Raw genomic sequence first — 15585 nt, 5'->3', positions numbered from 1 at the left:
CCCCCTCAATCCCATATCGCTCCGTCCCAGCCAGAGGACCTCTGTCTTCGAAGGATTTAACTTCAACCAGCTCCCACGTAACCATCCAGCCACAGCTTCCAGACATCTGGTCAGTGTGTCTGGGGCCGAATCAGGATGGCCATCCATCAACAGATAGAGTATCTATCTCTCAAGATTTGCCTTGAGAGAGTCTTTAAACCTCTTTTGTTGACCACCAGCATTACGCTTTCCATTTTTAAGTTTGGAATAGAGTAGTTGCTTTGGAAGACGATAATCAGGCATCCGCACAACACACCAGCTTAACAAAGTTGATGTTGAAGAATCGTTGCTTCAACACTGGTGATCTTTGCTTCTTCCAGTACACTGGCAATAGTTCGCCTGTCTTCCCAAGTGATGTGTGAAATCTTTTGGAGACACTGTTGATGGAATCCTTCGAGGAGTTGGAGATGGTGTTTATAAGTGTTTCACAAGCATACAATAAGGTTGCTCTATCACTGAGATGACTACCTTGCCATAATACAAAGGCTATTGTTCATTCATCATTCACTCAATAGTGACAAGAATAACATACATGTCTGAAAAACACAAGGCACCTGAATTTTCCTGGAATTCAGGGGTAAAAGAACCAATGCCTGGAAAGGATAGAGTTAAAAACCTCACTGGGTTTTTTCCTTCTTGTCTGTTTTTGTGGAATATAAGGAGCCTCAAAGCAACGTTTTCTTCCTGGCGCAAAATTTTATGGACTTTGAACAAGTCTCCTCTTAATTGCCTTTTCACTTAAGTAAACAGTCCTGGTCATTTTAATCTTTCTTCATGCTTTATTTATAAGTCAGATTGATTCTCGGAATCTGGCGGGCCAGCTCACATGAGCCAGGGGGACAACTGCTCGCAACCGCTAGTTGCTGAATGAAGGCTTCGTGTGTGCGAAGAAAGCTGCAAATCAGCAGGGCATCACTTTAAACATTAAGGTAGCACAGAAAGAGGATTCAGGAAGGGGTTAGAAAGTTAACAACCCTCGGGCCCCTGATGCTGTTGGCCAGATGTGCTTTGGCCAAATATGCCTTCCCAAAACGGATCCCAAAACAATATTCTTCAAGGCATCACTTTAAAGCTTGCCTCCTCTGTCTTCCCCAGGACATGGTTTGAAGGTAGATGAGGTCATCACCTTGCTCAAACTAAGCAGGTCTGGCTCTGATCTGTGCTTGGATGGGTGACTGCCTGGAAAATGAATGGATGCCGTTCCTGGGTTCCATAACGGAAGGAGCAGAGGGTATAAATGTAAGAAAATAAAATAGTAAAACAAGCAGCCCTGAAGCAGATGCCTTAACAGACACACAAATAGCTTGACCGTGGGGATGCTTAACTCAGAAGCAAGTCCCATTCAGGTGAATAGGCTTCTAGATGCACAGGGTGTTTGCATGTGTTGAAGCAAGGGGGTTGGACGGTTTTTGCTTAAACCAATTGGAACATGCATTGGCCAAAATTAATAGTTAGTCTGGCCCCCTGCAATCATATTCCACTGATGTGAAGATGCACACAAAAAAAGCTTCCTTTGATTTGCAGGCTACTGAAGCAAAAGGACATTAGGTGAAAGACCTCAGGGCCATATTTCTCAGATGCCTTTTGCGTACCTGGGATAGGGTTTTGAAATAATGGCCATTTAGGATGTACAGGCAGATGCCTGAACTAGCCCCAGCTCGTATCGGTGAATTGCTGCTACCCATCGAAAGCCTACAATTATTCGCTGCTTCTCCTTGTTTAATAGCTGTTTGGTATGCTCAGAGCTGCGTTTGTTACATGGGTCTGTGATCGCACCACACAAGCACAGGATTTTTTGCACCTGGAACCGAATCCAGCATCTCAAAGGTGTCTGTCTTAATGTTTGGGTTGTGTGTGTGTTGCTGTTTTTTAAGAGCCTGTATGGATGAGGAGATAAGCTTCAAAAGAAGAAAGCACTGGCTGCCTTGTAATATTTCAGAACATTTGAGTACAGGTTGCCCTGCTCAGCGCCATATCGCTCTGAACTGCTCATGTAGCTAGCTGTTTCAGTAGGCGTTTTAAGTTTTTCTGTTTTTAGGAATAATTTTAACCGGTGCTATTCTTCTAGAAAAAGAGACGCTTGCAACTCACCATGAACGCCTCCCTTGTTCTCTTTATAATGGCAATGGCGCCCTCCTGAGAGGTGCCGGAACTGAGTTCCGGTGAGCTCTGACTGGGGGGGAAATCCCTGATTTTAACTACAGTGGACACTCGGGTTGCAAACATGATCCATGTGGGATGCATGTTCACAACCCGCAGCATCCGCAACCTACAGCGGCGCGTCTGCGCATGCGCAGGTTGCGATTCAGTGCTTCTGCGCATGCGCAACTGCCGAAACCCGTTCCGGTACTTCCAGGTTTCGGCGGTCCGCAACCTGAAAAAACACAACCTGAAGCGTCTGTAACCCGAGGTATGACTGTAGTGCCTTAGCCGTTATATGGATTGTGATAAGGATCTGGCTGGCTGGGCCAAAAAGGTTCTCCACCTCAGATGTAGACAATATTGAGCTTGATGGACCAGTGCTCTGACTTGCTATAAGGCAGTTTCCTGTGTTCCATGTGGCGCTCCAGATGTTTCTAGACTACAACTCCCATCATCCTTAACAATTTGCCACACTGGCTGGGGCTGATGGGAGCTGGAGTCTCAGCAGCACCCATAGGACCAGAAAGGCTGCTCCTAACTCCCAACTCCCCATTGTATTAGAAAATAGAAGCACTCTGGTCAAGAGAAACGAGCTAAGGCAGCAATAACAGTTAAGCTGCTAATAGCTGCATCTCTGAACACCTAGCCTCCAGACCAGAGGCAAAGTAGCAGAAAAAGTTGTGGTTAAGCCAGATGTCAAAAGTTGAAGCTTGTAAGGGAAGTATATCCACAGAAGAAACAAAGGACCATCCAGACTGCAAATAGAGCAAGGAAGTCCAAAGGGCTTAGCAGAGACAGAGAGATGTAGTGGAAATTCTCCCCAAATGCATAGTTTAAGGTTGCTCATCAAAGGTTATGGTTGGGTTATAGCTATTTCATAACGGTGGGACAAGCAAGGAAGGAATGAGTTATCAAGCTGCTTATGGGAAACTATAAAAGCATACCCTCCAACATTTCTCCAGTGAAAATAGAGACACCCCCTCCTACATTTCTCCAATGAAAATAGGGGTGTCCCAAGAAGAGAGGGACATTTTGGGGTCAAATCAGAAACCAAGAATGCTTCTGTAAATCTGGGACTGTCCCTGGAAAATAGAGACACTTGGAGGGTTTGTGATGGTAAAAAGGTAAAGGACCCCTGGATGGCTAAGTCCAGTCAAAGGCGACTATGGGGTTGAGGCACTCATCCCGCTTTCAGGGAACTGGCATATGTCCACAGACAGCTTTCCAGGTCATGTGGCCAGCATGACTAAATCGCTTCTGGTGCAATGGGACACCATGACCGAAACCAGAGCGCACCGAAACACCATTTACCTTCCCGCCACAGTGGTACCTATTTATCTGCTTTTTTGAACTGCTAGGTTGGCAGGAGCTGGGACAGAGCAACGGGAGCTGAGCCTGTCGCGGTTCGAATTACCAACCTTCTGAATGGCAAGCCCAAGAGGCTCAGCGGTTTAGACCACAGTGCCACCCGCGTCCCTAGGGTTTGTGAAAGCATATGTGTAACCTGTAATTGGGGTCTCTTGACCACACCGTGAGGTGGATGATGCACCATTCTTGTGCATGAATAAATTCTGTTTTCCTTTGTGAAATATACTCGGAGTCAAGAGTGGATTTCATGCTCTTTATTCAGCTCATAGTGGTGAGGAGGAATGAAAATTCCCCCAAAATATCTGCTTTATATACATTATTTACACAATGGGCTGCACATGATTGGCTAATTCCAGGATTCTCCTGTTGGCCAATCAGGTTGTGGATTCACTTCCACCTGGAGCTGGATTGGGTGGCTTCTGCGGGCCAATCATACTGCTTCTTTGTTCTAGGACCAATCAGACTGCTGCATTCTGAATCCTATTGTTCTAGGACCAATCAGACTGCTGCATTTTGGATCCTATTGTTCTAGGACCAATCAGACTGCTGCATTTTGGATCTTATTCAACTCAGTACATAACACTTTGCTACCCATGGTTTTGGCTGCGCGATGAACCTTTGTGGCAGAGTGCCATAACATTGCCAGCCCCTTGCTAACCTCTCTCTTCTCTCTCCCAGGTCCGGGCCAGTGCCATAGCTCAGGATGCTGACCAGAATTATGATTACGCCAGCAACAGCGTGATTCTACACCTGGACGTGGGCGACGAAGTTTTCATCAAGCTGGACGGAGGGAAGGTGCATGGAGGCAACACCAACAAGTACAGCACCTTCTCTGGCTTCATCATCTACCCAGACTGAGCCCCGCCGGCTCCTGTTTCCCCTCCTCCTTTTTTTTGCCTACCCAAACCCTTTCCCTGCTCTGGGTCAGCTTTTATCCCCCCTTGGCTTTACCAACTCCCTGGACCCAGAAGGTCCTTCCAGCAAGGTCCGGCCAATAAGGACTGAAACGGAAACTTTGGGGGAGGAGGTCCTCCCCCTTGGGTTCATAGACTGTGAAAAGGGGTGGGAGGATTAAGGGATTTTTGGTGCATGGGGAAATCCGGGAGGGGGTGGATACAGGGGAACATAATGTCATGGTGGGGGGGCCCTGGTCAGTGGAAGCAAGGCCATGTCCAGGATCGGAGGATGAAGGGAAGGGCGACGGATGGGGAACAAGGCCCAGACTTGCTGCATATTGGCTCTGTAAGTCCATTTCCTTAGCATCCCTTTAGATGTAAGGTACAAATATTCGAAGAGGGGTGGTTTCATTAGTGCAGTCCAGCCCCTTCATCAACTTTTCACAGGAAATGTTTTATTGATTGCGTTTATATCTCGCCCTTCTTCCAATGAGCTCAGGACAGGCTTATATGATTCTCCCGTCCCTCATTTTGCCCTCACAACAACCTTGCGAGGGACTAGGCCCAGAGACAGTCCCACAGTCCACCCAGCGAGCTCCGTGGTCAAGCGGGAATTTGAACTTGGGTTTCTCCTATCTTGGTCCAAACACTCTATTACATCCGCTGCTGACTCAAGATGCCTCATATATATATAAATATATATTAATTGGTCAATTATGGAGGTGGGATTCATTATCTGTATAAATCATAAGGTATCCAACGGAGGGCGGGAGAGAATGGGGAGGTCTTCTGCGGGAACAGGGGGCAGTACAGTTGAATTTAATTTCCCCGTTCTCCATAGCAGTGTTCCGCCAACATGCCAGCAAGACTATGAACATATACAGAGGGGGATACATCTTTTGCTCTGCTTTTTTTTTAAGTGTGTGTTGTGCAAGGTTCACTGTTTCAAGCCTGCTCCGTTTAAGAAATGGGAGACAAAACCATCCAAATAAAATCTCCAGTCCCCTTCTAAATCAGACAGGTGCCCTGAAGACTCTTGTACGAATGGGGAAGGCGGTCAGGCCCCGATTCCTCCTACCTTTGTACATTAACCCACAGGTCTGTCTGAACAGCTGCCAATAGGGCGATCTTGTGTTGACCTGCATGAAGATATATAGGCATTATCCATGTTTCAGACCTCAAGCTGGGACAAATGGGGGTCTCTGCACCTTTGTGTGTAAATATCTCACCGCAGCCACCCTGAACTGACGGCAACTGCAACAGTCTGTGTCATCATAAAACTTTGTGCTGCAAATGATGATTCCCACATGCACACCGCAACAGTGCAGGGACATGCTGAAATGATTGGGAGACAGTCCCAGAGACAGTTCCTGGCTCAACATTGCTACCAGAGGCTATTAAGGGGTTTGATGGGTGGCAGGGTGTGTTGTGTGCCAAAAGACCACCGCAGACACCCCCAGATGCACAAACCACTGCAAGATAGGTGACCAGAATATATTGCATTTTCCCATTCATGACCTGCCGTTGCAATACCTGCCACGTAAAACCACACCTCCCCGCAAGATTGTACACCGCTAAAACATGCATTGTCGTAATCAGATTTTGAGTGTGTGCTATTCACCCACAAAATTCACCCACTCTCCCAATAGTGCAGCAGCGCTGCGAGCAAATTGCAGTGCCTGACTTCGCCCTGCTTTCAAAACTCTCTCCAAGTGCATCGGTGTGAACACAACAGGTACCGTATTAAATAGCCATGCGACTTGACAGGGCCAGCTCCGCCACACATAAGCAGAGTGAAGTGACCTGATTCATTTGGCACCATGAAGGTCAGGGGTGCAGGGAGATGGATGCAAGAACGGGCGTCCAAATTGTTTGTGGGAGAACACCACTGTTTTGACTCTCCTTCAGAGAGCTCTGCAACCTAACTTCCGCAGAGCTTAATCTATTAAAAAATAAACATCGCCACCAACCCAAAATGAAAGCAACCACATCTTTTCTCCAAAACATGCCCATTTGCGCATGCCTAATCCCTCAGCTTGCACACATGATTTTAAATAATTTTTTTTAATACAGTGGAACTTCGGTTTTCAAATGTAATCTGTTCCGGAAGACCGTTCAACTTCCAAAACGTTCAAAAACTGAAGCATCCAGAAAACTCAATACAGAAACCACGTGGCACGTTCGGCTTCCAAAAAGCATTTGAAAACGGAAGCATTTACTTCCGAGTTTTCGGCGTTCGAAAGCCGAAACGTTCGACTTCCGAGATGCTCGAAAACTGAGGTACCACTGTGTAAATTTACTTCCTGCCCTTCTGGTGCCTACACACCACTCAGGGTAGCAATTCAAATCAACCATAAAATTATGTTTAAAACACACACACACACCCCACATCTTTTCTCCAACACATGCCCACTTGTGCATGCCTAATCCCTCAACTTAGACACACACTTTTAAATATTTTTTAAAAATATAAATTTACTTCCTGAACTTCTGGTGCCTACACATCACTCAGGGTGGCAATTCAAATTAACCATAAAATAACATTTTCAAAACACACACAAACAAAATATATATATAACAAAAGGAGATAGAAGATTAAAACAAAAATCATTGCATAAAAATATATGCATCCAAATCAGACTTAAAGGTCTTGCCTTTCTCATGCATCCAGGTTCAGATAAGGAAGGAAGACAGGCAGACAGATGGCACGAGCTCCCTCTGTAGGTTTGCTTAGCAACAGGTCCCATCTCCTAAAGACAAAAGAAGGACCTTTTCATTCTGCCCACCTTATGTAGCTCTGCAAACTTCTTTTCCGTGTATGTGAACATTTGCACATGTAATTGTGCTCGGGCATTGAGAGGTGCACCAATGCCTTTTGACCTCTTATGTGTACATGCATTTGCTGGCCTGTACATCTATTGGGATTGCCAAATTAAGCTCTAGTGTCTGGCATCCCCAGCCCTACCATTAACATCCACGTGAATGCCAGAATGGATGTAAGTTTACATGTGCAAGGTTTGCAGCCAGGAGACAGAAAGAGAGAAGAATTCTCAGAGCCAACATCAGGTCAGGCCAGAATCTTGTATTTATCATTCAAATTTCGTATTCCTGAAATAAATAACCAGTGGCTTCTCCGATATTTTTCCAGCCCTATTAAATACGCAGAGGTGTGCCTGCATGTATTGGTGCTCACAAATGCCTGCCATCTCTGCACTCCATTGTCTGCATTTGTGTGTGTGCACATTTGAATTTGAGGGTGCACAGCTCTCGGTTGAAAGCTTGGAGTGAAACAGAAGAGAATCTGTGAAACCAAGACCGTGTGTGAACCTCCACAAATTGCACAACAAAACATACATGTGGTAAAAGAAAGCAACAACCATGTGCGCAAATTTACTTGTGCACAACTGTGTACATTATTATTTATAGCACTTAAAATGTATATAAAATTATAACTTACAAATATATATATATACACACACACAAACATGTGAGTGCGCATGTATTAATGCGCAAACATGCCGTGCATGATTTATCTGTACATTTATATTACCGAAATTCATATCCCCTCCTCAGCTATTATACCCCATCCTGCTTCTATCTCTCCCCCCCCCCGCCCCCGCCGCCGCTGCCTCTTTCATTCCTTGTCCTTCCAGGGACAGAAAAAGAAATCCTCAGCTTCTGTTGCTGGTGGCTGCAGGCCGGACCCCTGGTCTGCAGCCTTGCTATTTTGCACAGTCCCCCCACTGCATGTGTGCCCTTTCATTAGCAATTTTTCAAATCCGTGGAGGAGGGATCTGGACAGTGCCTCGTACATACTATAGACAGAAACCTGCCAGAGAGGCCCCAGGGCATGGCTGTGAACTCAGCAATCGGGATGGTTTTGCTGCCAGGAACGTGAATGCCTCTGGGACCACTCAACTCTGTGTCTTTAAATGATCAGAATCTGTGTTTTATCTGTTAATAAAGATACTCTGGTTTTTGACGCACATCTTGCCTTTGCTGGTGTCCGTTCAGGAAACAATCGCATTAGCTGCATGCAAATATTTACATTTACCAAGTGCTAAAGTGTTCATTTACATGCACATACACAGTCCCAGAAGCATTTGCATGCATACAGATGTATATCTACATGAGCAAAACCCTATGTAGAACACACACACACATCTGCGCACACTTGTGTTTTTTTCCCCTCCAGGCTACAGAATGCTCTTTTTTTAACAAACCTCTTTCTTCAGCCTATTTACACCACCACAGAACTCTCAAATACAAGATTTTATTACTGGGTTTGGAATTCAGTTCCTTGATATCTTTCACACACAAAAACCACACACGCAAGTTTGCTGCAATGCATTTAAAGAGTGATATCAACATAAAATAAATGCCTTTGAGTCTCTCCCTCTTCAAATCAGATGTGTACAAGTACACATATTTCTTATTACCTGCCTCAACAATGCACACACACCAGGACTTCCTCTCTCATGTATGATCTAAAGAAGCAGAACGAAGTGGCGAAGAGGACTGTACCGCTTCAAACTGTAGCTTTTAATGCTTCCTCGTGTTTAAACAAAACCTGGGTCAGGGAAAGGGACCCGGCACAGCAGGGAGGCGAGCTCTACCCTAGCCCTCTCCACCGAGAGGTTTGTGTTTGTGTGTGATGGAGAGGTGCACTTAAAACTGTTTTCTCCCACCTGCACTCTTGTTTCCTTCTGCTTGTTATTCCAGTTACATGGGGCCTAGGGATGCGGGTGGCGCTGTGGTCTAAACCATTGAGCCTCTTGGGCTTGCAGATCAGAAGGTCGACGGTTCAAATCCCCGTGACAGAGTGTGCTCCCGTTGCTCTGTCCCAACTCCTGCCAACTTAGCAGTTTGAAAGCACACCAGTGCAAGTAGATAAATAGGTACCACTGTGGCGGGAAGGTAAACGCCGTTTCTGTGCGCTCTGGTGTCCCTTTGAGCCAGAAGTGGTTTAGTCATGCTGGCCACATGACTCAGAAAGCTGTCTGCGGACAAGCGCCGGCTCCTGAAAGTGAGATGAGCACCACAACCCCATAGTCGCCTTTGACTGGACTTAACCGTCCAGGGTTTACCTTTACCTTTTTACATGGGGCCTCAAGTGTTTGGGGCACCAAGAAGAAGGGAAAGACAAAATTCAGTCTCAGATTCCAGCAGGGCAGCTGTGTTGAAGCAGGGGTGGCTAACCTATGGCCTTCCAAATCTTGCTGAACTACAACTTCCATCATCCCTGACCATTGACCATGCCGGCTGGGGCTGATGGAAGCTGTAGTTCAGCAAAATCTGGAGGAGAACATTTTGGTCACTGCCATATGTTCAGGACTTCAAAGGCGGAATTGGAAATTCTGTTTTCTCCCTAAGCATATGGCACTTACGGGGAAATCTGGTACTCTCTAGATGTTGCTGGACTCCAACTTCCATCAGCCCTAGGCAGCATGGTGAGCAATGATGTGAGTTGTAGTCTGATAAGGCTGCCAAAAGTCCGGATTTTCCTGGACGTTACTGGGATTTCAAAGACGGAATTGACGTCTGGGGGAATTTCTAAAAGGCACCGCATTGTCCTGGATCTTAGGCAAGTCAACCAAAAATCACGGTTCATTTTTGTAAAAAAGAAAAGAAAAAAATGCTCAACAACTCTGGGGTTTGTCTTCAAAAAGCTCAACCACTTTCGGTTGTTGCTTTTTGAAATATGGCAACCCCAGTTTACTAAAGAAAACATATTGTGGCCTGGATTTGAATGGGCCAGTGCCCATTTTGTCAGATGCATAAAGTGGTCCCCTGTGCACGGAGGTGAATGTGTTCACTGAGAAGGTATGAATCAATAGCATAAAGCATGTAGGTTGCAGTCGATCCCTGGAACAGCACCCCCCCCCCCGGCTTTCTCTCAGTTCCTTCCTGGCTCATATCATTACATCACCCTACCCTATATTAACAAATGCCCCTGGGGATGTTTAGCATCCCTGGCTGACAACTTCTCGTGACAGAGAGTGCATCCCCTGAGCTTTCCCCTGAATTTCATCCACAGTTGCTCTCCTCTCTCCCTTCGCTTCCCCCCCCCAAAAAAACCCCTCCATTCACCTCACCTAGGAGCTATCAATATTGCTAAAAGGAATTCATGCTAGTGACTTTGTGCGGAGGGCCGATACAAATGCGCATATCTTCCCACCCATCGCCCGAGGCGACTGGACGACTGAACATGCAACGCGCAAGACCTGCCCTGAGTGGGGTTGGAGCTCACACATTTGATTCCTGAAGGAGCCTCTCCACCCCCATCGTTCAGCCCAGACACTGAGATCCAGCGCTGAGGGCCTTCTGGCGGCTCCCTCATTGCAAGAAGCGAGGTTACAGGGAAACAGACAGAGGGCGTTCTCGGTAGTGGCGCCCTCCCTTCAGATGTGAAGGAAATAAGCAGCTATCCTATCTTTAAAAGATATCTGAAGGCAGCCCTGTTTAGGGAAGTTTTTAATATTTAATGCTGTATTGTTTTTAAGACTTGAATGGGAGCCGCCCAGAGTGGCTGGGGAAACTCAGCCAGATGGGCGGGGTATAAATAATAAATTATTATTATTATTATTATTATTATTATTATTATTATTATTATTCTGCATGGATCGCATGCACTGGACCATGTGTATTTCAACGCGTCTATGGTGCATGCTCCAAGCAACATCTGCTCCCACATTTCTGGCATCAGAGCACTGCAAATGCACATGGCGTTATTTGCACACCTGGCGATGGAACTTTTTTTTTTTTTTGGTGCATGCAGTTGTGTGCGGCATGCCGGCACTTGCGCACGCATGTTGCAGCGACGGTGCTGAGACGCCTTCCGCTCTCACTGCTGCGCTGTTTCCTACGTGTGGCTGGAGCCATGTGCGGGAAGGCATCTGCGCCCAGCGGATGTGGCTCTTCCCTGGACCCATCTGTGTGAAGTCCGTTCTCCCCCTCCCCGCATCCCACCCACCCCCCATGCTCCATATCTGTTGCAACCAATGGCTCTTTGGCGCTGCTCCACGCTGGCCCCTGTCACCACGCTGACAGCTGATGAGAGGCGCTTTTGCCGTAATGAGCTCCCCAGCCCTGCTGAGGTGGGAAACTGGGGATTTAAAACTTCCTGACGGATCAGATTGGTGAAACGGCAGCGATGAGAAGAAGCCAAGGGCCAGGGAATCATGTGGTGCCTTCTGGGACGAATAATTCAGCAGAACTCATCAATATGGGGGGAAGGGGGGGAGGAGTAGGAGAGAGAATTCCCTCCGGTCCTGACCTATACCCCCCCTCCCCACTCATCACATCATCTTGCCTCCGCCCCCTACTAGCTGATTCTCATCTCATGGCCAGAATTTGCAATAGGCAAACCACCCGCCGAGAAAGAGGGAGCGCTGCAATGACAAGAGGCTGCAGAAGTGAAAGATGGACTTTCAGGAGCATTTGGGCATGCAGAAGCTGTCCTTCCAGGTTATAGGGACAGGTCATATGGAGGACCGAAAAAGGTGTTGTAAGTGGGAGGGACTGCCCCTTTTCCCTTATAGAGTCCCTAAGTGGGTTCCCTATTGGTTGGAGAAAATAACAGAGGCCAACCAGAGTATATCGAGAAGCAAAGTGACTAGTAAGCCGGATCCTTATTCAACTGTTGCAACAGGGTCCCCACTCACCACACGCAGGAGGGAGGAGGAACCCACACAATGGTGCACAAGCCCTTATATAGACTTCTGAAACTGCCCGCCCTGTAGCCCAAGACCACCCCCGTGAAACATCATACATACATCACAGAAGGAGGTGGTCCACAGCAGAAATCCTGCCTGCCAGGATACCTGATAATGGTCACCAATTGCATTAGCTGGGCAGCCTGGCCATTCTTTTGCGATGGTTAATACTTTAGTTCCTGAGTCCAGGTCACAGGCTTACCCTATTCATACACAAATACGCCCTTAAGACAAGATTTGTAAGTAAAAAGGCAGTGGTAAGATTTTCCCCATTTCCTCCCTTACTGCAGATGAATATTTGAGGTCAATTTGGGAGAGTCAAAATGGCTTCAGGATTGCTCTCCTGTACTATTTCAGACACGTGATTTATATACTTATGTATGTGTTTGTATAGAGTGAGCCTGTGACCTGGACTCAGGAACTAAAGTATTAACCATCACAAAAGAATGGCCAGGCTGTCCAGCTAATGCAATCAGTGACCGTTATCAGGCAGGATTTCTGCTGTACACCGCCTCCTTCTGTGATATATGTATGATGTTTCAGGGGGGTGGTCTTGGGCTACAGGGTGGGCAGTTTCAGAAGTCTATATAAGGGCTTGCACACCATTGTTGTGGGTTCATCCTTCCTCCTGTGTGTGGTGAGTGGGGACCCTGTTGCAACAGTTTAATAAAGATCAGGCTTACTAGTCACTTTGCTTCCCAATATTCTCTGGTTGGCCTCTGTTATTTTCTCCTACCGATAGGGAACCCACTTAAATACTCTATACGGACTCTTGGATACCCCATAAGGGAAAAGGAGCCGTTTGTTTTTTTCTTATCACACTGGCAGTGACATGAGTTTACAAGCAGTGACAAGAGTGGACACATAAATACACACATTTATGCCACGATCAGCAATATCTAATTCATACCACTTTCAGCTATCTGGGGGTGGCAATATCGATCATATGAAACTGCTGTATATGCTATCAGAGCATCCGTCCTTCCATAGCAAACGGTTTTCTGGGCCTTTCTGAGTTTTGTTTTACTGGAAATTCAGAAGGTCTCAGGTTCATCGCTGATGCCCTTCCAATCGCCTGTCTTCAGCCTAATAACCCACAGATAATAGCTTGTAGGGGTTTTACAACATATTAACAAGCGCTGTACACCATGCATGCTTACCACAGACCAGTCTCATAAAAATGGTGTCCCCCCCCCCTTTTTAATGGCAGTTGCCAAGGTCAAGGAATATACAGCAGTAACGGGATAAGATGCCTTAACTCCAACATGTCTGGTGTCTTAGGAGTACATTAGCAATAAAAGGATAGAATACAGCACTCTCGCTGTCTCTCTTTCCCAAGTTAATCTTCCTGCGCCTACAAAAAGGAGACTATTAAATGGACACCTTAGAGGGGGACACATACAAAATCCACTTCAATTCTGAATAAAAGTTTAGAACAGGCCATGAAGCAACTCGGTGGTATTTTAAGGCTTTACCTGGGAATAAGTCCCAACGATCTCAGTTTGTTTCAGGCGTGGGGGGGGACACATGCATAAGCTATAGCTATAAATTTTCATATGCCAAGGATGGGGAAGCTGGGATGCCACCAGATGTTGTCAGACAGATGTTCCATTTTTCAAAAAGTAAAAACCAGTTGCTGAGCTTTTCTAAGTTGCTGAGCTGAAACACCGCAATTTTTCAATTGACTTGTTCAAGATCCAGGACAGAGCGCCACCTTTTGGAAATTCCTTTCTGCCTTTGATATCCCAGTAACATCCAGGAAAATTGGGACTTTTGGCAGCCCTATCAGACTACGACTCCCATCATTGCTCACCATGCCGCCTGGGTTGATGGAAGTTGGAGTCCAGCAACATCTAGAGAGTACCAGATTTCCCCATAAATTCTATACACTTAGGAAGAAAACAGAATTTCCATAGGTCACATGTGATGTGGGGAACTTTTGGTCCCAAAGATGTTGCTGAACCACATTCTTCTTCTTTGGCGATCACTTGTAGCAGATCAAGATTGTCTTCCATTCTTAACGTTCTTAACAGTGAGTCCGTAGAAGAAGAAGAAGAGTTTGGATTTGATATCCTACTTTATCACTACCTGAAGGAGTCTCAAAGCGGCTAAGATTCTCCTTTCCCTTCCTCCCCCACAACAAAGACTCTGTGAAGTGAGTGGGGCTGAGAGACTTCAGAGAAGTGTGACTGGCCCAAGGTCACCCAGCAGCTGCATGTGGAGGAGCAGAGACGCAAACCCAGTTCCCCAGATTACGAGTCTATCGCTCTTAACCACTACACCACATTGGCTCTCTGTAAGTGACTGTGGAGGCCAATTCTGGATCCACACATCCTTCCACAGTGGAGACATAGGTTTCCGTGTGGGAGTTGATCATGGTGAGGGTTTGCCAAACGTGCCTTCCTCTTATCACATTTCTCCCTTTCATCCTGAGTTCGAGCGTCTTCAACGTCCATGACACCTTTGGTAAAGGCTATTCCCCAATTAGAGCTGTCGCAGGCCAGTGTTTCCCAGTTGTCGGTGTTTAGACTACATTTTTTTAAGATTTGCCTTAAACCTCTTTTGTTGACCACCCACACTACGCTTTCCATTTTTAAGTTCTGAATAGAGTACTTGCTTTGGAAGACAATAACCAGGCATCTGAACAACGTGACCAGTTGGACCAGTAGTTGCAGACCAGTAGTTGCAGCAAACATGACTAAGCAACACCTGGAGGTTCCTCGCCCCTGCAATAGGTGCTACCTCTGTTGGAACGCAGATTGTTAGGTTAACCAACCCTGCTGTGGCTTCTATTCACTGAGATATAAAGTCATTATGTTGCTAAGTTCCCTGTCTGTAGCCAACGTTTATTTCAAGCATCCTGTCTCTAACCTCATCTTCAAAGAGCGTCTGAAGATTACATGCCCCTACGACATGGATATTTGTGCCCAGACTCCAAATTTCATCTGCCATCGTACACTCAATGGCCATTTTACATTTCGATATTTAAAGCAATTTTTTTTGAAAGGAACATTTGCAGATATTGCCGCTTCCACAGTCATTAGAACCTCGAGCGAGGATCAGGCAAGTCAATGGCTTTCATTTTTGTCTTAAGTGGTTTTTTTTAAAAAAAATTCAAAGCTACAGCAATGAAAAGGAAACAGAGAGGGAAGTGACTTCGAGGCACAAAGTACTTTCAAAAAGCAGTGTGTCATTAGGGCGAGCAGACATTAATTCACTATCATCCTCTTAAAATGTGAAAACTTAGCAAAGGCGGTGCAATTTCCTGGGCAGAACATTTCTGTACTTACCGTACGTGATGCCAAACCCAGAATCCAGTGCTTGCTCAGCCTGGGAAGTGAAGGTGAAAACACACAATTGGTAAATACAAAAAGAAAGAAAGAAAGGAAAGGAAAACTGCAGGCATAATCCCTCCCCCACATCCC

General features: G+C 46.2%; 1 protein-coding gene across 1 annotated transcript in view; it reads left to right on the top strand.

Moving 5' to 3' along the window:
* The window catches only part of C1QL4 (complement C1q like 4), a 44128-nt gene extending 35697 nt beyond the window's left edge, over nucleotides 1-8431 (top strand). The window contains exon 2 of the mRNA XM_083598998.1: nucleotides 4228-8431. Within this exon, the coding sequence (XP_083455124.1) occupies nucleotides 4228-4407 (180 nt within the window). The 3' untranslated portion in view covers nucleotides 4408-8431. The remainder of the gene's footprint in view (nucleotides 1-4227) is intronic.
* The last annotated feature ends 7154 nt before the right edge of the window (nucleotides 8432-15585 follow it).

The sequence above is a fragment of the Podarcis filfolensis genome (assembly GCF_964270895.1).
Source record: "Podarcis filfolensis genome assembly, chromosome: 2".
Taxonomy (NCBI): Eukaryota; Metazoa; Chordata; class Lepidosauria; order Squamata; family Lacertidae; genus Podarcis; species Podarcis filfolensis.
Note: the sequence above shows the minus strand (reverse complement) of the source record. Positions and strands in the feature narration are given on the sequence as shown.